At 53.0% G+C, this 23,128-nt stretch overlaps 7 protein-coding genes across 7 annotated transcripts; 4 read left to right on the top strand and 3 right to left on the bottom strand.

Annotated features, from left to right (window-relative positions):
• Positions 1–394: 394 nt before the first annotated feature.
• Positions 395–2,353, top strand: CkaCkLH20_00791 (ABC transporter; the record flags this gene model as incomplete). The annotated part of the gene is made up of 1 exon (XM_038883511.1): positions 395–2,353. One exon carries the CDS (start codon positions 395–397, stop codon positions 2,351–2,353), a length of 1,959 nt encoding a protein of 652 aa, XP_038751106.1.
• Positions 2,354–3,296: 943 nt separating this feature from the next.
• On the top strand, positions 3,297–7,047 carry CkaCkLH20_00792 (chitin synthase; the record flags this gene model as incomplete). The annotated part of the gene is made up of 2 exons (XM_038883512.1): positions 3,297–5,745; positions 5,798–7,047. 2 exons carry the CDS (start codon positions 3,297–3,299, stop codon positions 7,045–7,047), a joined length of 3,699 nt encoding a protein of 1,232 aa, XP_038751107.1.
• Positions 7,048–7,553: 506 nt separating this feature from the next.
• On the bottom strand, positions 7,554–9,719 carry CkaCkLH20_00793 (uncharacterized protein; the record flags this gene model as incomplete). The annotated part of the gene is made up of 1 exon (XM_038883513.1): positions 7,554–9,719. One exon carries the CDS (start codon positions 9,717–9,719, stop codon positions 7,554–7,556), a length of 2,166 nt encoding a protein of 721 aa, XP_038751108.1.
• Positions 9,720–13,499: 3,780 nt separating this feature from the next.
• CkaCkLH20_00794 (uncharacterized protein) lies at positions 13,500–15,044 on the top strand (the record flags this gene model as incomplete). Its single annotated transcript, XM_038883514.1, has 3 exons — positions 13,500–13,690; positions 13,753–14,050; positions 14,106–15,044. The coding sequence occupies 3 exons, from the start codon at positions 13,500–13,502 to the stop codon at positions 15,042–15,044; spliced, it is 1,428 nt and encodes a 475-aa protein (XP_038751109.1).
• Positions 15,045–16,176: 1,132 nt separating this feature from the next.
• Positions 16,177–17,080, top strand: CkaCkLH20_00795 (acetylxylan esterase precursor; the record flags this gene model as incomplete). Its single annotated transcript, XM_038883515.1, has 3 exons — positions 16,177–16,636; positions 16,696–16,953; positions 17,019–17,080. 3 exons carry the CDS (start codon positions 16,177–16,179, stop codon positions 17,078–17,080), a joined length of 780 nt encoding a protein of 259 aa, XP_038751110.1.
• Positions 17,081–17,484: 404 nt separating this feature from the next.
• Positions 17,485–20,234, bottom strand: CkaCkLH20_00796 (uncharacterized protein; the record flags this gene model as incomplete). Its single annotated transcript, XM_038883516.1, has 2 exons — positions 17,485–17,820; positions 17,877–20,234. 2 exons carry the CDS (start codon positions 20,232–20,234, stop codon positions 17,485–17,487), a joined length of 2,694 nt encoding a protein of 897 aa, XP_038751111.1.
• Positions 20,235–20,846: 612 nt separating this feature from the next.
• CkaCkLH20_00797 (uncharacterized protein) lies at positions 20,847–22,529 on the bottom strand (the record flags this gene model as incomplete). The annotated part of the gene is made up of 1 exon (XM_038883517.1): positions 20,847–22,529. One exon carries the CDS (start codon positions 22,527–22,529, stop codon positions 20,847–20,849), a length of 1,683 nt encoding a protein of 560 aa, XP_038751112.1.
• Positions 22,530–23,128: the final 599 nt, after the last annotated feature.

Here is a 23,128-nt window from a genome sequence, read left to right on the forward strand (position 1 = left end):
GCCTGGAGCTTCCCGCTGGCGTTGCTTCCCTGTTCAGAAATGCTTAGGTAAACACTGCACGTGACGCGCCAGGCTGGAAGTCGCAGACGCGGCAGGAAGCACCGGCCACCCCTGGTTTCCGTCCCCCGGCCAAGGTGTGGAGCAGGGTGGCCCGCGAAGTGGGGACGATGACGGACGAGCTTTCACCGAGATCGCAGCGAGCTCTGGCTCCATTAATTTACTGCCCGCCTTTACGTTACTGAAAAAGAAAAAGTCCGGGGAAAGCTCGAGCCCCGGATTTCTACGAGTCACAATGTGAAGAGGTGGAACTCCCGACGCTACGAACATCTTGAAGAAAGAGGCATTGGGCTCGGTCAATGGTGGCCAATTGAGCTTTTTTTCGATTTTGCCCGCAATGAGGTTACCGTCGCGTTCGTCCGCGCCCATCTTGCGCATCGCGAACGGCACGTTTTACCGCCGGCATCCGAACGCGCAATCGACGCAACCGAATCCGCCGCTGTTCAGCGACCTGACGTTCGAGCTGCCGTCGGCGGCGGAGGGACCCAAGAAGCATTGGTGCATCGTCGGGCCTTCGCTCTCGGGCAAGACGACGCTGCTGCAGGTTCTCAGAGGCCAGCACCTTGCCATCCCGCCCGCGACCAGATCGTACCCGTACCTCTCGAGCGAGGACGTCGCGCCGCGGCTGCGGACCACGAGCAAGGCGATACAGTATGTCGGGTTCGACGGCGAGCAGGGCGGCGGCGGCGGGATCGGCGGGGCGACGACGAGCGCGTACCTCGCGGCCCGGTACGAGTCGCGGCGGGAGAACACGGATTACTCGCTGCGCGACTTCTTGCTGGGGAACTTGGAGCAGAACACGCTCGAGCGAGAGCTCCGGCAGAGGGACGAGGGGGCGATACCGAGGGAGCTGCTGGAGAGGGTCGTCAAGGACTTGAGACTGGATCAGTTGCTCGATCTGCCCGTCGCTTTTTTGAGTAACGGACAGGGCCGGCGTGCGCGGATTGCGAGGGCGTTGTTGACGACGCCCGAGGTGCTGTTGCTGGACGAGCCGTTTATGGGGCTCGATCCGCCGACTGTTGCGTCGTTGAGTCCGCTGCTTCAGGGTCTGGCGGAGAGGCAGAGTCCTAGGCTTGTGTTGAGCGTCAGGCCGCAGGATCCTTTGCCTGACTGGATCACGCACTTGATCTACCTGCGGACGGATTGCCAGATTGGATCGATGGGCCCCAAGGATGTTGTTCTGGAGGGGCTGAGGAAATATGTGAGGGGAGTGTGGAAGGGTGGACTTGCGGAGGATGAGAAGTTGCCGGTGCATTCACTCGTGGAAATGGGGAAGACGTTGACTGCGAAGGGAGTACAGGGTGATGGATTGATCGACGCAAAGGAGAAGGAGAAGCATGTCGGCGCTCCTATGTCGACGGCTGACGCTGCTCCCGAGTCGGTGGGAGAGCCATTGGTTGAGATGGACGGATGCCAGGTGAGGTACGGTAACAAGATCGCGCTGGGCAACTGGTCTCAAGATACATCATCTGGACCCAAGGACGGTCTCATTTGGACTGTCAGGAGAGGCGAGAGGTGGGGTGTCTTCGGTCCCAACGGATCGGGCAAGACGACCATCGTCTCTCTCCTCTGCTCTGACCATCCACAGACGTATTCACTGCCTATCAAGCTGTTTGGGCGGAGCAGACTGCCCGAGCCTGGATCAGGACAGAGGCCTCTGACGTTCTGGGACATTCAGTCACGGATCGGACACTCGAGTCCTGAAGTTCATCAACATATGCCTCGCAACCTGACGGTACGACAAGTCCTGGAGAATGCGTGGGCGGACACCTTCAAAGCAGTCCCCAAGCTCGACGACGAAGCAAGGGGCAAGGTTGAGGCATCGCTTCGCTGGTTCGCGCCGGAGCTCAACCCGGAGTATCACAACACAGCCGGCGACAAGCTGTCTTGGGCCGACGACTACCTCTTCGGCGGCCTCTCCTTCAGCGCGCAGCGCATCGCGCTCCTGCTCCGCGCCGTGATCAAGAACCCCGACGTGGTCGTCCTCGACGAGGCCTTCAGCGGGATGGACGACGCCGTCCGGGACAAGTGCATGCTCTTCCTGGCGCGGGGCGTGGAGAAGACGTACCGCGGGGAGCAGATCGTGGACAGCGAGGTGGACGAGGTGAGGGTCAGGGGTCTCTCTGATCGGCAGGCGTTGATCTGCATCAGTCACATCAAGGAGGAGGTGCCGGATTGCGTGCGGGAGTGGATCTGTCTTCCCGAGGCGAACGAGGGTCTGCCCGCGCGGTTTGGACGGTTCGATGGGCCTCTGCGGACGGACGAGAAGCGTTGGAGGGCGCTCTGGGGCGTGTAGAGACATAAAAAATGATAGACGTCTGGAGGCGGAGATTTGTTTACATACATGATGGACGGGGATGCCATGTGCAAGAGGAGACGTATCTGCAAAGCGTTTGCGTGATGCAAGACATGAGGAGAAGAGGAACACCAAGATAAAATAGACGAAGGCAAGGAAGGCCCGGGGTACCTATCTGTTTGTTTCTGGCGCAATGGCCACGTTGTGCCCCCCGGTGAGAATTGACAGGTGGAGGAGGAGACGATGGTCTCCAAAGAAATCGGACATCACATCACATCATGACGGACGAGACGGCTCGATCTGTTTACTTGGTGGCCGTTTCGGGCGATTTGGACGCTAGGCGCCCGCTAAGCGGTTCCACAGACGCAGCTCAGCCCCCCATGCGGCAGCCCGCCTTTTTCTTACAACAAGGAACTCCCGCCAACAAGCAGCACCTGGTTGCCGGGTCAACGCCGTCAAACTCCCCGATCCGCCTTGTTGCCCCTCGACACACACGCACTCGCGGATGCGCTGGAGCTGGAGCGTCGAGCAGCTAAGGTACCAATCCACCTCCCTCCCACCCCCAGCTCTTTTTCCTGCAAGTGAGGTAGGTGTCTTGCTAGCTAAAGCTGGGCTGCTTCATATTACTCTCACTCAATTCCCACTTTGCGAAAAAGGCCATCTTTTTTACCTGCATCGTACGGAGATTTTCATCGACTCCAATTCCCATCGACGTCAACAAGCGACGACTTACACGAATTCGACGAAACGAGTCCTTTGGAATTGACCTCACCACTCGCCTGGGACTCATCAGACTCACCCCAGACTCCATCGCGGCGCCGGCCCCGTTGGAAGAATAAAACATCTCATCCCACCCGGCTCTCTCTCACACACACAAACATTTTGTCCTCAATCCCGAGACATTCGCCCCGGTAACTGGCGGCGCAAACACCAAGAGGCAACAATGGACCCGAATACCCCCTCGCGACCGCCCGACTACAGCCTCCCGTCCTACGATGACCGCGACGACGACACCCCGACGGGACGGTCCAACAACCCCGCCGCCATCCGACTCTTGACTTCGGTGGAGGAACCCATCGACACTCACACCCGTCCAGCGTATGTAGCTCCCACTGTGGCCAGCAACCACACTTCGTCTTCTTCGACCTCTTCTCCTTCTTTTCCTTCGTCTTCTTCCGTTCAGCAGCAGCAGCACCCTGTCAAGACCCCCGAGTCGTCGCCCAGCCTCTTCCCGCGCCCGCTCTCGCTGCGCAGAAAGAAGTCGGACGCAGCAGACCCGGTGATCTCGACACCTGAGCACTTGAACGCATTGCGGCAGCAGGAGGAGGCGTTGACCGCGACGTCCTCTGCTCCGGAGCCCGTTCATGCGATTCGCAAGAACAGTGTTCGTGTCGTCGACTCTGGTGAAACTCAATACGCTCCTATCAAGCCTGCGCGCTCCGCTACTGTCAAGCTGCAGAAGAAGAGACACTCGGCGCAGATGAGAGACGCAGAGTTCCGGGACAGTCTCCCGACCATACCAGAGGGCCTTTCACCTCGAAGACAGGCGATGCGCATGTCTTCTAGTTGTCCTGTTCCTGCTCCTTTGTCAGACGAGTCGTCCGACGGCTCCCATCCAAGTCCAAGCAAAAGCTCACACGCAGATAATGTTAGACCTCAATCGTCGAGACGCTCCTACGCGGCGTCCTTCGTGTCCGACCGCTCGTCCATCCGCAACCCGCCCAGCATGCCGCCGCCCGACTCGACTTACGTCCCGTTCCAGGGCCGCGATTACGCCCGCGAATACGAGCGCACTTACGAGCAGGAGTACCAGAGCGAATACGACTACGAGTATCAGGCCGGCCGCCAGTCCCCGACGAGGACGTACAGCCCTTCACGTCTCTCTTCAGAGTTCACCAGGCCTCCTCCCTCGGGTATCTACGAGCCTTCCGATCTCAATGGCAGCCCCAGACCAGGAACCCCGTCGTCGAGGTACGGAGGCAGCCCGAGACGTCCGCTTCCACCGGCGCCGCTGTTCTCAACCGGCGCAAACCGCAACTCAGCCGCGTTCGCAGACGATGCAACTGTTTCGATTCCTCTTCACGACGATGACGTGTTCGGCCCGGAGACTGACATTAGTGAGAGCCGCCCCATGAGAGAATCGTACATATCGGCGGACCAAGTCACCCTTAGTGAGGAGGGCGAGGACATGGAGACCGACATGGGAGAGAAGGTTGAGCACTACGGACCCGCCCCGGACGGACACCAGGAGCGCAGAGGCGTGCGCGCGCCGCAGATGTCGAGGAAGGAGGTCCAGCTCATCAACGGAGAGCTAGTCCTGGAGTGCAAGATCCCCACGATTCTCTACAGTTTCCTGCCCCGCCGCGACGAGGTCGAGTTCACGCACATGCGATACACGGCCGTCACCTGCGACCCCGACGACTTTGTTGAGCGCGGGTACAAGCTGCGCCAGAGCATCGGCAAGACTGCTCGCGAGACGGAGCTCTTCATCTGCGTCACCATGTACAACGAGAACGAGTTCGACTTCACGAGAACCATGTACGCCGTCATGAAGAACATTTCGCACTTTTGCTCCCGCTCAAAGTCGCGTACCTGGGGTGACCAGGGATGGCAGAAAATCGTCGTCTGCATCGTTTCCGACGGAAGAGAGAAGATCAACCCGCGCACTCTCGACGCGTTGGCTGCGATGGGTGTCTACCAGGACGGTATCGCCAAGAACTACGTCAACCAGAAAGCCGTCCAAGCACATGTATACGAATATACTACGCAGGTCTCGCTTGACTCGGATCTCAAGTTCAAGGGTGCCGAGAAGGGTATCGTCCCCTGCCAGCTGATTTTCTGTCTGAAGGAGAAGAACCAGAGGAAGCTGAATTCCCATCGTTGGTTCTTCAACGCCTTCGGTAAAGCACTCAACCCGAACGTCTGCATTTTGCTTGACGTCGGCACGAGACCTGGTGGCAACTCACTCTATCACCTGTGGAAGGCCTTCGACAACGACTCCAACGTTGCTGGTGCCTGTGGTGAAATCAAAGCCATGAAGGGACGTTTTGGATCCAACTTGCTGAACCCGCTCGTCGCCTCGCAAAACTTTGAGTACAAGATGTCTAATATCCTGGACAAGCCGTTGGAGTCCATCTTTGGTTACATTACGGTGTTGCCAGGTGCCCTCAGTGCCTACCGCTACCACGCTCTGCAGAACGATGAGACGGGACATGGTCCTCTCAGTCAGTACTTCAAGGGAGAGACACTGCACGGTCAGCATGCAGACGTGTTCACGGCCAACATGTACCTTGCCGAGGATCGTATTCTCTGCTGGGAGCTTGTGGCCAAGCGAGGTGAAAGCTGGGTGTTGAAATACGTCAAGGGTTGTCACGGTGAAACTGATGTGCCGGGTACGTAATCACAACGTCTGTATCGTCTAACATGAACTAACAAACATCGCAGATACCGTCCCCGAGTTCATCTCCCAGCGTCGTCGCTGGCTGAACGGTGCCTTCTTCGCCGCCGTCTACTCCCTCGTCCACTTCAAGCAGATCTGGCACACCGATCACACCTTCGCTCGCAAGGTTCTTCTTCACGTGGAATTCATCTATCAGTTCCTGCAGCTCATGTTCACCTACTTCTCCCTGGCAAACTTCTACCTGACCTTCTTCTTCGTGGCTGGCGGTCTGGCCGATCCCACGGTCGATCCTTTCGGTCACAGCATTGGTCTCTACATCTTCACGTTGCTGCGGTACACCTGCGTCCTGCTCATCTGCACGCAGTTCATCCTGTCGCTTGGTAATCGTCCACAAGGAGCAAAGAAGCTGTACCTCTTTAGTATGGTTGTGTACAGCATCATCATGATCTACACGACCTTCGCCACAGTCTTCATCGTCGTCCGTCAGCTTAAGGAGAAGGACAACCCTGAAATCCACATGGGCCAGAACGTCTTCACCAACTTCATCGTCTCCATCCTCTCGACCGTCGGTCTCTACTTCATCATGTCCTTCCTGTACCTCGACCCCTGGCACATGTTCACCAGTTCGGCGCAGTACTTCATGCTCCTCCCGGCCTACATCTGCACCCTCCAAGTCTACGCCTTCTGCAACACCCACGACGTCACCTGGGGTACCAAGGGAGACAACGTCATGAAGACCGACCTCGGAGGCGCCGTCGGAAAGGGCAACAGCGTCGAGCTCGAGATGCCCTCGGAACAACTCGACATCGACTCGGGCTACGACGAGGCCCTCCGCAACCTCCGCGACCGCGTGGAGGTCCCCGAGTCCCCCATCTCGGAGGCCCAGATGCAGGAGGACTACTACAAGAGCGTGCGCACCTACATGGTCCTCTCGTGGCTCATCGCCAACGCCATCCTCGCCATGGCCGTCTCCGAGGCCTACAGCGACCGCGGCATCGGCGAGAACTACTACCTCGCCTTCATCCTCTGGTCCGTCGCCGTCCTCGCCGTCTTCCGCGCCCTCGGCTCCGGCACCTACGCCATCCTCAACGTCATCGGCATCATCGTCGAGGGCCAGGTCCGCATGAGCCTCAAGATGCCCAAGTGGATGGGCGGCTTCGGCGAGAAGATCAGCGAGAAGATGAGCAGCGTGTCGACCAGCATCGGCGGCAGCAGCGTCGGCGGGAGCAGGCTGAGCGGGAGCGGGTTGGGCAGCAACCTGAGCTCGCGCTTCACGAACCCGTTCCGTCGTTGATCTCCGTTTTCCCGTCCAAGGTGGGCGACGAAGATGAGATTTTGTTTTGCAGCTTTTGGCGTTTACGGTTTTGTTTACCCTCCACTTGTCTCGTCCGTCTTTTCTCTTTCCCGAAAGAAGAGAGAATTCTTGCAGAAGAACCAAGTCTGGGGGTATTTGTTTGGTTTTGGGATCGTTTTTTTTAAGTGATATCAGATGAAAGGGAAGGGCAAATGACGATTGGGAAAGATTGATGGATGGATGCGCTTTCTTGTAATGAAACAATGTTGTTGACGGAGAGATCATGGAAATGCCCCACCCCCGCTACTTTGAATGTTGTTGTTTGTTTTTCAGTATGAGGAAACGTACGTTTGGCCCTTTTTGTAGATAGATGAGAGAGTGCGGATAAAATGACGGGATTTGCATGTCTCTCGTCCTTATGACGAGGTCTGGCCATGATCCTGGTTGACTGGTTCTCAGAGCTTATTGGCTTGTGGGAGGTTGATGGAATTGAATTGATATACCCCCTATCTGTGTCTTCGGTGCCTTTGTTTGTATACTATCTCATGTGCGGTCTGTCCTTGCTCATTCTGAATGTTCCGATCTGCTCCCGCGCGCAGAAGCTCGTTCTCGATCTCGAAGTTTTCGTTAAGGCGAGATAGGTGCAACGAGGTGTTACCGTCCTTGTCGGCTGCGTTGATGATCTGTCGAGCCTTCTTCACGTTCTGGTCCTTGAGAAGGCAATCAAGCAATATCCTGGTGGCTTCTAGTCTCTTATGTTTGCATGCCAGCGCTAGAGGTGTCCTGCCGTCGTTGTCCTTCTCTCTGATGTCGGCTGAGAGTTCGCACAATCTCCTGAGTATGTCGACTTTGTTGTGTAAAACCGCCAAGTGAAGGCATTTCCAACCATGGTTGTCTCCATTGCCGTAGACTCTGCGAATCGAACACGACCAGAGCATCCCAACGACTTCAATATGCCCTGCGATCACAGCCCAGTGTATTGGAGTTCGGCCCTGGAAGTCGGCCCGGTACCAAATCCTATCTTCAATCAAAGACTTGTTATCTAAACAAGCTCTTATAACATCTTTGTTGTTCTGTGCAGCTGCAACATGCATGGGATACGCTCCATCTGTTCCTCGTGTCATGGTATTCATCTCCCATGACCCATACGGATTGGTCTGCTTCTGCAGGTTTCTGGCATGTTTGCAAAGCATTTCCACGTTGTTCCAGTCTCCATAACCGAATCCATAGTGCATTGGGGTATACGCGCGAAGATCTTCGGCTTTCACATCCGCTCCTTCCTCTAGGAGTGTGCTTATGGCGGTTGAACTCGGCACAGATGCAGCATAGTGTAGGGGTGTCGCGCCGAAGATATCTCTCGCGTCAGCTGACCTGATCGCGTCGTCTTTATCCACAGCTTCACCCCTCATGGCCTTGAAGTGTGTCTGGGAAAGTTTGAAGAAATCCGTTGATCCGGTCCAAGACTTTAGTGTGGCTCGCGAGTGCTGAAAGACGCCCTCGAGCTGTAACGGCCATAATGCCAGCTCCTCACCAGCGCAGAACTCCTCTAGTCTTGACAACAGCCTCGGGTCTCGACCTTGCGCTATGTAAAACTGCGCAAGACGAGATAACGATTTCTGGTCATCGTATTTGAAAGTCTCAAGAAATCTGCGGCCGAAAGAAAATAGCTTCAACTGCAATTTTGTGTTGTCGTCGACGCCCTCTATCTTTCGGAAGTTGTGGATGGAGTTGAGGTCGTGAATAATGTTCACCAATAGCACCAGCATCCATTTGAAACCAATGTTGTCGTAACCAGTATAAAGATTTCTCAAATTCGAGAATGTCGAGATCCAGATTTCATCGTCTAGAAATTCCCAACAAGACTTTGAACGGCTAGCAATGATCTCCTGGGTTATCCTCTTGAAAATATCGTAGGAAGGCAGCTTTCCTGCCAGGCTCAGAGGTGCCAAGATGGTACCCGCGGCCTCGTGGGGAGACCCGAAACCCAGTTGATTAAAGCTTTTGATCAGCTCGCTCAGATGCGTTCTGCCATGTGTCCTGAGCTTGAGGTCGACCTGGGTTGTCTCCGGCGGCCAACAGTCGATCTTGGACTCAAGAGGTTCTTTTATTGTTGCCGCCACCGAATACATGAACGCGAAGAGAAGATCTTTGGCAGCAAGGATCTCTAGGGAATCTCGAGTTTCGATGCCTATACCAATAGGAGACCGAGAATCGCCAAGAAACATAGAGTAACCCGGATGTGCGTATGCCGAGGGGGGAAGTTTTTGATCTTCTTCAGTCGCAAGCCAACCGAGTAAGTTGTATTCTTGGGGCTTCGTAGAAGCCTTGTCAGTGTTGTCTTCGCCGGTGTTGTCCATGCCGCTATCGTTTACACAAGTATCTTCCACGCCAGTGTTGCCTTTCCTGGTGTTTTGTTCGCCAAAGATACCGTCGTCAATCTTAGTTCCATCTTCAACTGCCTTGCTGATAATGACAAATGTCGGGTCGTTAGCTGTGTCAAAATTATGGTCTGGGCCAAAGAAGCAGAGGTCTCCGAAAGTCGAGGCAGGAGCAAGCAGTCGTAAGTCGTCTTGAAGGGCTTGACCTCGAAGCCAGTGATCGTTATCCTCTCCTACGTGATCAAAAGTTGGATCTCCAGAGTGTGAATTTCCCTCGTCTGTGTTTTCGGCCATTGCGATCCCAAGTGACAACGCTGCGTCCACGTCGTCGGCCAAAACTTTCCATGACTGTTTGATGTCGTCATAGCATAGTTTCAGATTGAATCCAATCTGGTCCTCCAAGTCTTCGGCCTCGTTTCCGCAAGCCGGAAAGTTGTGATTAACGTCCAGTTTCCACCTATAGCATTTTATGTCATGACCAGGGCCCAAAAAAGCATTCAGCGCCTCTTCCATAGCCGTGGCGAGTTTTACAGCTACTTCCGAAGCCTTGCCTCTGAAATTTGCAAGTTTACCAAGTTCTCGACGTGCTATTATTATTTTAGAGGCAGAGGGTGTTGCTATTGTGGCGTCAAGGAAGGGGTAGCACTTCGAAGTTTTGACGTCCCAAGTCCTGGTAGGAGGGATGTCCTCGTCGGGAGGAAATTTCCGTGTGTTCGAAAACGGATAGTGGCTTGACTGGTTTCTTTTTTCGGAGACCTCGGCACCATCGACGGGCAAGGACATACGTCGAGGTTTGACTTTGCCGTTGGCGTTGGTAAAGGTGTTGGGAGCCGAAAGCTCACTTGCAAGCCACTCTAGCTCAGAGCCAGTAACCAATTTGACCTTTTGAAGTGACCTAGAAAAGTCACTTCGCACCAGAGCACGCGCAATTGTCATGGAGACAACTGCACCCAATTGTGCCAATGAAGCTGCAGAGCTCATAGCCCTGAGGCCAACAAACTGCAAGACAAACCCTACAATTCCAAGCAAAACACCGATCACGGTCTTCCATTTAATCCATAGAGTCTTCGCTTCTTCGATGGGGTGTTCCGGCCGACGAGAGGTGAGTAGGACGGTCTGAGTATTTGAGGAATACATCGCGAAAGACGCAAAAACCTGGTCGCTGACAGTATGACTTCGTTGTATCCAATACGTGCGCATCTCATAGCCCTCTGGCGCCTTATAATAATTCTCCGTCGTAGAATTCTCAATAACATGAGAACAGATAAGTAATCCGGTCACTAGCAGTATAGTACCGCTAGCTGTGAGTGGGAACGCGTGACGAGGTGCTGAGCTGTCATCCTTTTTGAAGTCGGGCTGTATCTTTGGATAGTAGGTGATCATGCCGAAGAAAATAAGGATGCCTATCTGCAGTACTGTTCCGATTACAGCTACTATAATAATGGCCGTGCGATCATGGTATTTACCCAAGTTCAAAGAGATATTGGGTGCTGCGGGATCGGTGTTTCGAATGACGGTCATTACTGAGGGGTCTTGTGATCCGGGGCCTTGCTCTAAGGAGCTCTCTTGGGACGTCGGCGGAGACGCGCTACCTGAGATTGCGTATGTCAGACTCTCGTGGCAGCGAACATTTGAAACAAATACTTACTCTGTCGACGAGACCGTAGAAGTAGCCTTCGTATGTTGTGTTGCATCGCAGTGGAGATCCCAATTGGCGTTTCTTCACTCGATTCTCTACCCTCTGTGGGCCCACACTCTACTTGACGTCAACTTCTTGACCTTGCGTATAGAGGGAACACATTCCATAATGGCTATCTCACCTGCAGATGCCAGTGTCCACACTCCTTCCTTTGTGGTTTCACGCTTGGCATTCTCCAATGTCTTGAATTCGATCTGCTGGTTGATGCTCGGTGGACTTGAGTCTTTTTGCGGGATGAGACAGATGTACTCCCAAACGAGCCCGACCCCTTGGCATTTAACAATGCTCTGGCCGTTGTAGAGCTCGCAGACCTCTTGCGATGTTGATGATTTGAGATCCAACTCTACGGCTGCCGTATTTTCTGCAGCACGGCCAATAATAGCTTTCAACCACAAAGGACCTCCCACTCGAATCGCGCTCACAAGAATCGTTATGATACCTAAGGGAGCCATTGCTCATGCCACACAGTCTGCCAGGCCAAGTGATTGGCTCAGGAATTGCATTGTGACGCGTTCGCCAAACAATGCGAGAAGACTGCCGAGTCAGCTTACGTACACTTGCCAGAGATTGGCAGAGAAAGCGCACTTACGGAGCTAAGTCAGAGATGAGGTTGTTGGCAAAATCGTCCAAGGGATCCGCGTGGGCTGAGCCAAGCAGGATGCTAATGGCTAACCAGAAGCCTAACGAATGATGCCCCATGTTGAGCCACCCTGATGAAAGTCTCATGAACAGAAATCGTGAAATCCTCAAAATACAGCTGCGTGGTGGTGCGCAGGTAGAACGATCGATAAACCATGGAATGAGTTGATTGAGAGTATGTGAGGACGGCTACGGGGTTCACACTGATGAGATTAGATCCAGGAGAGCGGGGTTGTGCTGCAAAATCTGAACGAGGCGAACGAGATCTGCATCTCACTGTATTTGATGTTGTGCATATGCCTCATGCACCCGAGTTCACCGATTCGGAATATGCGACTGATCATTGGATTTTACGAGCCCGTATTCGAGAGAACCCACTTCGATAGCCAAAGCTTTTGTTACACTGCACGACGCGCTGAAAGAATGCAGTCGGGTTTCTTAGGGTGTCACAGGGTATTCTCGTCTGCGCCAAGTGGATGTATGCGCGAAGGCCCGACATCGTTGATGCCAAAGCTGGGCAAGCAATTGTGGAAACCTGAGACGGACGGAACGCTGTCGTAGGAATGCATGGCTTCTCAGAAACACCAAGTCTAGATCTCAAACACAAAATCTCGTAGTGCATGTGTATCATATCCAATTGAAGATCACTGACAGCCACATTCGTTTCTCTGTTCTGAGAACTCAGTGCAACTGCAATGATTTCACGTGCACGAAGATAGTTTCCTTAGCCTGTAACTACTTGGACTCAAGCTCTCTACTCACTCCTAATGTCTCCAATCAAGGGCAGCTAGTTTATTTCTCGAGGAATACTATCAGGAAATGAGCAATATGCCACTTGCGACATTTACATTGAGATTCGATAGTGTGTGGAAAGAATGTGCCGGCAGACTTAGGTCTCATTTGAGTATTGGGTCTGGATATGCCAATGTGACTCCGGCAAGCTACCGCCGGACCGTCAGGCGATCCCGCCCGGCCCGGCGAACCGGGCGTCTCCAATGCCCCGCCCCGCCGGAACTTGACAAACGTGGACTGCCCGACACATGCGCGCAGTTAACTCACATGTGCACTCCAACTTCATGCACTCTCCTTATCATTCATAAAACTCAATTGAAATGCCTTATCAAAGCTTACAATACTATCTCCTCAAAATAGGACTACCTGGAAACCTTAAGCTTCCTGTGCGAAACTGCCGGAGCTGATACCGAACTCACGTGATGCCATCGATGGTGAAATCACATCTGAGGATGGCGACAGATGGCGAATGCTTCCGATCAACCCAGTTTCCCCTCCCGCCATTCGACAGATGACAAATGCCCATGGCCTGACTCGACTGAGATTCCTCTGCTCAAGGGGAATGTTTCTCTACTTAACTCGTTCACAAGTTGCAGTCATTATCTACGACTTACCAAAGCCTTTTTGACTCAGTTCTGGTCTGAGCTTTGCAGAGTCCACCATGGGAGGCGAACGGAAGATCAAGTCTGTGGCCATCATTGGCGCTGGCGCTGCAGGTAAACTCATCCACCACAATCTCGGCATTGAATGCTAGCCAAGCCATGGGCTGTCAGTCTGTGTGCTTTTCAGGGAAGTCGAAGTGAAGACTAACATTTTTTGGTGATCTTGAATAGGAGCTATCACAGCTGCTGCATTTAAAGCAGAGGATTACTTTGAAACAATTCGAGTATTTGAGCGAAGAGAGTCTGCCGGTGGAACATGGTACGGACCTCCGTCGACAACAAATGCCTCGCAGCTACCTTACATCTCTTAGGATCTACGACCCCAATCCCTCTCAGCTTCCTCCACTCCAACCGGGACTTTTACCCCCAGAGCTTGACCCGGCGCTGGAGATCCCGGCCGCGCTGCCCCAAGTCAAGCCTCACAACACTCAGCAGGAGCGGTTCAGTCAAACACCAATCTACCACTCACTAACGTATGACTTGCTCCTTTCTACTAACAAACATAACAAGAAAATCGATGTTTACACAAACTTAGGACCAACGTGCCGGACATTGCCATGTCATTCTCGGATTCGAGGTTTGCCTATGGACCTTTCGCTCCGCATTGGATCCCTCGACAGTACATCGAGAACTACTTTTCGCAGCACAAAACGGATGATCTTCTAGTTCTCAACACTGCGGTTGAGGATGTAACGAGCATTCCTGCGGCTGATCGACCTGAGCAGTGGAGGTTGACGCTCCGTAGATTTGACGCTGCGAGGAACGTCGACGTTTGGTGGGAGGAGATATTTGATGCGGTGGTGTTTGCCAATGGGCATTACTCCGTGCCATTCGTAAGCTTCTTGAGTCCCTCTTATGACGTATCTGAATCGGCTGACTCGGGCATAGGTGCCGCGCGTCAAAGGCCTGGAAGAGTATATCGAAAGGTTTCCTGGTCGTGTGGTTCATTCGAAGATTTACCGCTCTCCGCAGCCATACGCCGGCAAGAAGGTGGTTGTGATTGGGAACTCGGCATCAGGCCATGATGTTACTGCTGAGCTGGTCGGTACGGCATCTACGCCTGTGTTTCAATCTCGGCGAAGCAAGTCACGCTGGGATGGAGACGAACCACCGCCTGGCCAAGCCTGGAAGCCCGTCATCAAGGAGTTTCTACCAAGCGGGCGGATCGTCTTCGAGGATGACTCGTATCTCGACGATGTTGACTACGTCATCTACTGCACCGGCTACAAGCCGTCATATCCCTTCTGGAATAGCAAGGAGAACAACGGACGGCCGCTATACGACTACAAGAACGGAAAGCTGATCAAAACCTTCTGGCACACCTTCTTCCAGGACTTTCAGACTTTAGGTATCGTCGGTATACCCCGTGTCTTGACGTTCAGGAGTTTTGAATACCAAGCCATCGCCTTGGCTAGACTCTTCTCCGGCAGGAACTCGGTCGCATTGCCTTCCGTCGAGGAGCAGGAGAGATGGGAGAGAGAAAGAGAAGAGACTGTGCGAAGAGAGGGCAGAAAGTTCCATGACATCCCGTGGGAGACGGGTGAGACCTTTGAGTGGCTTACGGGCTTGTTCAGACTTGCTGGTCTGCCGACTCTCAAGGGGAAGGGAAGGGTTCCGCCTGTGCTTACAGAAGAGATGATTTGGGCTCTGGAACATTTGAAGAAGTATCCTGAGCCAGGCAACGGGGATGGGAATGATGGCGACGACAAGAAGAAGGATGAGACAAAGGCGACTGACTGGGGTCATCAAGACCACCTTCATGAAGAAGCCAGAGGAAAGTGGTCTCTGCCAGAAAGACCAAAGAAGGACCTCCTGAGCTTCATCTGAGGATTATGAACTAGTTTGAAGTAAGCGCGTAGACTTGTGGATGATGATCAGAGCTTTTTTTTATAACAGATAGAGAGATAAATAGTGCTTACAAAAAGCACAAAAAATAAGATCCCGTCGTGTTGATAGCTGACTCCTGAGCATATGATCACAAGGTATGCAGGATTGAATAGGCGTTTAATCGGAAAGCTACTTACATGAACTGTGGTATATTCTCAGATGAAGCACAGTCTGTGATCGCGGACTGAGTTCTGTCGTCGGAGACATTCACTCTCCATTTGATGATCCGCAGGAGAAATGTTTGATCTGACATCCTTCCGCCACAAAGCTAGCAGAACCACACGTAGGGCGTTTGAAGGCCCAGGTACGGTGTTCTGAGTAGTTTCTGTTCCGCCAGAGCCGCATCCAGGGCGTCGCTTGATGAAGGCGAGTATCGGATCTGATACACGGGGCTGACGACAGGCCATTCATTTGAATCACTGCGGCCCACGAGCTTAAGTCGTCGGGTGACGATGGCCGGTTGCCCTAGAAGCGGGTAGCCCGATGGAACATCCACTGAATACTCAACCTGACACACCGTTTCTCTATTTTGGTCATCTTTGAGCGCACAAGCCAGCATCATGCCGATCCGAGGTCCAGCCTTGGCCATTCCCTGCAAAAAAGCCTACAAAATGGAGTCTTCCCTGACTCAGTGAACGAACACCAACACTTGAATGTTCAGCCAACACGAGCCGCGAAGTGATTCGGTGTTTTCGTCACCTATCCCACCGCGCTCCGACGCCCACTTTCACGCGGCGATCAACAGGAACGTCTCCTCAGTCTCGCCTGATTGATAGCGCTAACATGGGGACATGACGTTGATTTGGCAGGTGAACCATGGCACCAATTTCCGGGATCCCTGGTCATGGTGGACCCAGCTTATCGTCGCTTCGTATTTGACAGCCTCCAGGATCCCTCCCGCTGGTTCTGGGGATTCCAATATTCTCCATTGTAAGCAACAAGGAAGCCCCAGAGGATAAGACATCAAAAACCTCCGAAGATCCGTCCTCGTCGCGCGGTCGACTTCTCCTCACCTTCCCTTCACCTCGCCCATCGAAACCGCTGCAGCCATCCGCTCTCCGACCTGATCACGATGGTTTCAAGTCTCCCAGCGGCTCTCGCCCTTCTCTCCGCCCTGCCGTGGACCTCGGCTGCCTCGGTGTCCGCGCGTCAGTCTACAGGCGACGCCGAGTGTCGCGACGTTCACGTCTTCCTCGCACGCGGAAATAACGAACCGTACCCCGGCCGCCAAGGCAAACTTGTCACGGCTATCTGCAATGGCCTTGACAGCTGCGACTACGAAGACATTCAGTTCTGGAACCCGCTAGAGGCACCGTATTGTCAATCTGTGGAGGAGGGTGCGGCGAACGGCACAGCACAGGTCACTGCGTACAACAAGAGGTGCCCGGATTCCAAGCTTGTCTTGAGCGGCTACTCTCAAGGCGGTCATGTTATTGGCGACGTGTTGGGCGGAGGAGGCGGTAAATTCTTCCAGGATTGCCAGCAGAAGTCAAACGCGGGCTTAGATGCGACGAAAGCACCCGGAAACAAGAGTGAGCCGAATAGCTGTCATGTTTCTGTGAACTGTGTTGACTAACCAGCCGATTCTTAGTCTCCGCCGTGCTCATCTTTGGCGATGTGCGACATACAGCCAACCAGCCGTACAACTACCTGTCTGGATCTGGAGGTGCCGGACTGTTCCCTCGTCCCGAAAACCAACTCGCCGGTATGAGGGCGTATTCCGACGTTATGCGCTCATACTGCGTTGAATCAGACCCTATTTGCGCTGGAGGAGACACATCCGCCAACCACCTGAACTACTTCGACATCTACTCCGGCGACGCCGGGAAGTGGGTACAGGAGGTGGTTGGTAAGACGCCGATCAGTAGCTCCTCTACCAAGACGACAGCAACTTCAACCAGTGCTTCGTCTAAGCCGACAAGTGCTTCGTCAAGTCTGCCGGCGAGCGCGACAACAGAAACCGCTGTACCAACTGAAGCACCCCCATCAACCGGAGCTTCATCTACACCCTCCCCGACATCCGATAATTCTGAGGCTTCCTCGACCCCTACAGCCCCAAGCGCAGCAGGTGCTCTCGCAGGGAATGGGATGCTTCTGAGCCTTACCTTGGTTGCTGGCTTGATGATGGCCTTGTAGATTTAATTGTGTATATACAACGACGAAGTGCGATTTACGATGGCATGTACACGATAGAACATGGAAGCTTTCAGGGCACTTATTTCCAAATACCCCGAGGGAGCGCGCAATAGACTTAGGGAAGCTTCAGGCGACCAGTTCGCATCTAATATACATATGGCGGTGGTCCGCATATGATCTCGAAGCAAACGAAGGCAATCAGAGTTTAATATTGTAAAAGAATTAGCAAATAGCACTTCTGATCCTATCTCAACAGTTTGCTTTGCCTTTCTAGAAACAGAACCTTGGGCCTGTCCGTTTCGAAAGTGAGCCTCTTGCTCTTCATGCCCAACCCTCGATCCTTAGCCACTCTCAGCCCTTTGCCCAAGGTATTCTCCCCGCTGCCTCCAACATGCTCGTACCATTGATGGATTCCGTAGGCAGACCTCAGAGTTTCGGCCATCATGACTTCTACTGCGCACCAAGCACGATCATAGTACTCATCATCATAGAGGCTAATCATCGCGTCACACTGAGCGATAATCATAGGAAGAGCAGCGACTCCTGCATCCGGGTCGTCCTGGTTAACACAAGCAAAGTCCTAGCGGACGTCAAGTCAGCGTCTACTATTCCGCGAGCCCAAAGTAGAGTTCTTACCATCCATATGCCCAGTGTCTTCCTGTTGACCGTGGGGTTCAGCTCCAGATATTCCTCGATCGCGCTTAGCATACGTCGATACTGAGTATGCTTTGCATCGTCGGGCGAATTAGATTCGGTGTCCTTGTTGATCCATCGGTAGGAAATGAAGATCATTTTCTCAGCTGTGATCTCGGGCTCTTGAGCGTTTGACGACGCGGAATTGAATTCGCGGACCGAGCCATCGCTCGACCGAGGGAGTTTGCCAAAGTTGCAAAAGTCAGAGAACCACATGAACTTGAGCACATCGAACCTGCTCCTCTTTGCCGCGTCAGTCTCAAGCGCAAGGGCATACGCCTTTCGCAACTCAGACAACACATCTGGTCCACCACCCACTAGCACGGGTCGAAGTCGTTCCTGGAACAGTTCGCGATATCCCTTGCGAAGCCTAGCTTCAGCTCGTCGCTCTTTGATCCCATCTTCGGCGTTCTTCCGCAAGCCTTCCAAGATGATACTCTCCGCCAACTCATCTCCGTTGAACACAGCATAGTCAATTGCTGTGTACCCTTGTTCATCAACAATGTCAAAGTTTGCTCCGTGGTCAACTAGCTCTTGCAGATATCCGCGATGTTCCTCCGAGGGTTCCTTGGCAAAGGCAATGGCGGGTGAGCACGTCTCCGGCACGTTGAAGAGACTCTGTGCTTCTTTCCGCCGTTCCGCCATTAGCAACGCTCTTCCGTGGAAGAATCGCGTCATGGCCTTGACAGTGGCATCGTTCGAGGTACTGGTCATCTGCAGAGCCTCTTTTGAGGTCTCTATGGCCTCTTGAACGTCCCCACGAGCATAATGACAGATCGAGAGCCTACATAGCCCAATCGTCTTCCATGTCGCAGCAACATTCGACCAGCGCCTAGAACTTGCGCTGCTAGGCTCCTTGCCAATTGACTTCAACAAGCTTTCTGCGCGGTCTACTCTTTCTCGAAGTTGCGAAATGGCAAGATCCAGTAGTTCGCTGTCGTTTTTCTGCTGGGACAATTGAAAGTTGACCATCCCCATGTTGCCAATGGCTCGGCATATTTCCCGCTCAGATCCGAGCTCTTCAGCAGTCTCGTATTGTTGCGTGAAAGCGGCGGCTGCGTCTTCGAGAAGCCCCGCGTGCCGATACGTCACTCCCAGCTCTCCGCTGAACTCGACTCGCTGTATGCAAGGCCTCAAGCCGCTGATTGCCTTCTCCAAGTAGGCCCTGGCAGCGTCGTATCTGCCAAATCTGCGGTTCGTGCAGCCTATCTCGCCCAATACGAGATGCTCGTAGAGGTTCGCGTTCGGGAAGGCTTTCTCGGGGGAGCAGAGGCTGATAGCTTTGTTGAAAGCTCGGAGAGCATCTTCCCAGTCGGTTTTCTGCGCATGTTTCCGTCCTTCCTCCATCAAAGCCTCCCATGAACGTACAGCGTCGACCGCTTGAATGAGCTCCAAGGCAGTGATACCCGCTGGGTCTCGGTACTGCTTGAAAGAGTCTCCTTTGGGGGGGCCTAGGACGCCAGCATCTTTGACAAACCCGCGATGGGCATCGAAAAAGAAGAATGTAGCGTGTAAGCTGTCGGGGCTCACTTCTGACCTATGGAATGCAGCTGCTGGTATGGAGTACGTTGTGTTTGTCTCGTGTAATTCGGACGAAATTTCGGTTGCCTTACGAAGCTCGCCTGTGTTTTCGACGATGGAGTAGGTCTGATGCGCCGTGTAAGTCTTGTCGTGACTTTTAGACTGAGCGTCACTTCCACTCCATGCAAGAGCAAATTTGGCATGCGTCGCGTCGTTTGTGTTAGTGACAGGCTCAACCTCGTATGAGTGATCCAAGCCTTCTCCCGCGAGAATCCAGCTCTGGGCGAAAGGCTGGTGAGAATGAACTGCGAAGTCGGGATTTCCTCGCATCCCGTCTGGCATCCAAACATGGACACGAATCAGTTCGTCGAGGTTGCCGTCTTTGACCAGGCTACATAGCGGAATTGCCAGAAAGCCCTGTGCACTGCGAGAGGCAGTAAAGAGACCACGAGAAGCCCCGTCGTCGAACATGGCGGCATTGCGCACCATGTCCCAGCACTGGCTCAGATCACTGGGCGACACTACTTGATCATGGCGGGAAGACTCTCTCAGGAAGGACACCAAGAGAGTTAAGCTCGCAATATGAAACTGTCTGTCCCCCTTTATGTATTGTTTTGAGGCGGTATCGAGAGATAACTTCCAGTCCTCGAAGGATGAACAATCCGGATCATTGTTTGATGTGATCCATGCTCGGATCGATATAGTTTCGGATTCTGAGGATTTCGTAGCATTCGCTACTCCCTCCAACGATCGCAGCAGCGAAGGCTGAGAAATCTGCATGTTGACTGCTTGGGGTTCGTGGGCGTACATCAAGAACGGTAAGCAGAGTGCGACATACTGAGCAGAACTCGTTCGTTCAGTGCCATATATAGTTGCAAGCCAGACAGCCCACTCTCCGGAGTCTTATCTGGGGGTTTCAACCCTGGGTTGAAAGCGGGGATACGATGCAAAAAGTATCACGGCTCCTCTTTATAGTCGTCCAGTAAGAAACTTAGGTAGCAGTCTAAGAGGGTCAACGGAAGACTTCATGAGCTACTCATGCAAATCATGCAAGGACTACGAAAGTCTAGTGGTCAGCCTGATCTGATCCTCCGCACCAAAGTGGAGGGACAGATGACAACAAAAGCGTGCTAAGCGCGGAGTTAGTCGGCCCCGTGGTGGGTGGAAGGAATCCAGTCTCCATTTTGAAACCTAGTGCTTGGAACAGAGCTCTAAAATGACGCAGGGCAGTACTGTTGCGATACAACAGGAATATCATTTTGATTGAATAAGATGCTTGGTGGAAACATCATCGGTTGGTTCAGCTGGACACATCATTGAAAGCATAACTTGCAGAAACGATCCATCCCAAAGACTGGATATGTGAATTGAACTATAGGGAGAACATCCATCCTAGTGACGCGCAATGAAATCCTTGATCTCCTCTGTGTCGGCCTGATATCCAACGCCTATCAGGGGTTCTCCGCCCATCGTATGATGCGTGTAACCGTATCGTATTCTCTGTTTTCTCAGCTCTTTTGTGAGTTCAGTGCCGTCCATCCAACTGGTGTTGATGAGCAAATCCATGAACTTGGAGTCGCGAATCAACGTAGAGACATATCCCAAGACCTCGGGGCCATGCGTTATGTGAGTGAAGACAACGCTGAGAATACCGCCGGCAAGGAGGACGAGACAAGCGACTAAACAAAGCCCTATCCACGGCCCCGAAACCCGGAATACCTCAACGAGGTTGCTTGTTTCCGAAGTAGTTGTGATATTTTGGTCAAAGCTTGTTGTCTGGCCGAGACTGCTGCTCGTAATCTGCAGCTGCTGTTGGGCAAGCATAAGATAAGTATTGAGGAGTTGATTGAAGCGTATTCCGATCGTGTCTTCATTGAGTTCATCCATCGTGACTTCCGGCGATGACCCGAGTTCTGCGAACGTAGGGTCCTTCAGATACTGAACGGAGAAGTCAGGGAATCCCGCTAGCGGTCGGCCCGTTGCCGCAAGAGGAAACTCTCTGGTAATCCAGTAGAAAAGATGCGGCAAGGATAGTATAGAGATGTTCTCCGGACCGAGCGGTTGTTGAGAAGGCCGCTGTGCTACCACAGCGCAAGTATGCCGGTTAGATGAGGGCACGTACGTGCAATTGACGCGAGATTCGACGTATTGTTGGGTAACACCGCACACAGCTTCGAGTTTGAGTGGCGCCCTGCGGATTCTAGTCTTCGGGATAATAATCTGCAGCAGCATGTTGGCCTGTTCTGCTTGGATACCCGTTTCATTGACGAATAGTCTCAGGCCATCCCTGATGTCTTCAATGCCCTGTGTGGTGTTCAGCTTTTCTTTTAGCCTGGCGTCCTGGAGGCTTAAGTCGGCCCAGAAAGGGTCGACAAATCTGTCGAGTGCGACTGCCCAGGTCGTCAGGTTCTGAGTGCTGTCCAAATGGTTTTTGATCCCTCGCCACGTCCCGTTGGGCGCCGTCAGGATGTCATCGCTGTATGTTTGACTATCCGCCCAAAATTTACTCGTCATATTGGTCATGTTCTCTTGAGGAAAGTCTGACGGGAACTTGGTGATATTGTTGCAATCAAGATGAACATGATTTGACTCAATCGTAAACGACATGTTGCTGGTGCTTGAGTATTTCAAAGGGATACCGGTTAGAGAGGAATACTGAATCGTTTTGCTATCCGGAGACACGTTTGTCCAGTTATTGGAAGCCTTTGGGTCCAGGAATGGAATCTTGACGTTTCCCCAGTGATCCATCGTGTCGCTTTGGATGGACTCCGGTTGCGCGATGAAGGATGCATAGACCGTCGCCATGTAGCCAAGAATACCGGTATTGGCCAATGCCACGATGGAAGAACTACTCGCTACCGGCAAGGTGTTAAGCTGGTTGCTGGCGAGTGTATCGAAGTATGTGAGATCCGTGGTCTTGAACTCTGGCTTCAGTCGAACAGTCAACATCCGCAGGACCGCTTGACCTCCAAGAGGTGAGAACGCCCAGATGAGGATCAGACCAAGACCAAGGATGTTGAAGGTGTTGAACTCGATCAGGGTGTGAAGAGTTCCTCCCACGGTTCGGCTTCCCATCAGCTGTTCGAGAGAGCCGATAGTAGATCCCTTTTCCAGTCTCCATCGCGCGGCTTCACTCATCAGTCGTCCTATGACCGCTGCAAAGATGATGGGGAAGAGTGTTGCGAGCTATATTACAAAATATTAGTTACGCCCAATCATGCCCATGTTGTCAAGCTATCTGTCATGCTGCATTCAACTCACCACCGTGATGGCATTTCTCCATCTCGCGTATGAGTTCTCTTCAGTACGAGACCCATCCAGTCTCCAGACCAGTATTATGAATACTAAAACAGCAAGAGGCAGAATGACAGCCGCGGCATCTGCAAATGCAGTCCATGCTGAGACGTTGTGCTTCGGGAAGCGTGGGCCGTTGGAGGCCTTTTCGTTCGTCGCAACACGATTGTAGTTTCGGGGACCACCATTACCACTGCCGATATCTTCTGGTGAATCACTGGTCCTTGAACCATGGAAAATGCCATCTCGTGAGTTTTGGGACTGGCTATGCGAATGTCCACGCTGGCGTGTAAAGTCGATTGAGTCCGGGGACTGGCCACGTTTTTGACCCAACCATGGGAACGATCTTGAGGACTTGAGTTTTTCCATATTGCTCTACA

The sequence above is a fragment of the Colletotrichum karsti genome (genome assembly GCF_011947395.1).
Source record: "Colletotrichum karsti strain CkLH20 chromosome Unknown Scaffold2, whole genome shotgun sequence".
NCBI classification, from domain to species: Eukaryota; Fungi; Ascomycota; class Sordariomycetes; order Glomerellales; family Glomerellaceae; genus Colletotrichum; species Colletotrichum karsti.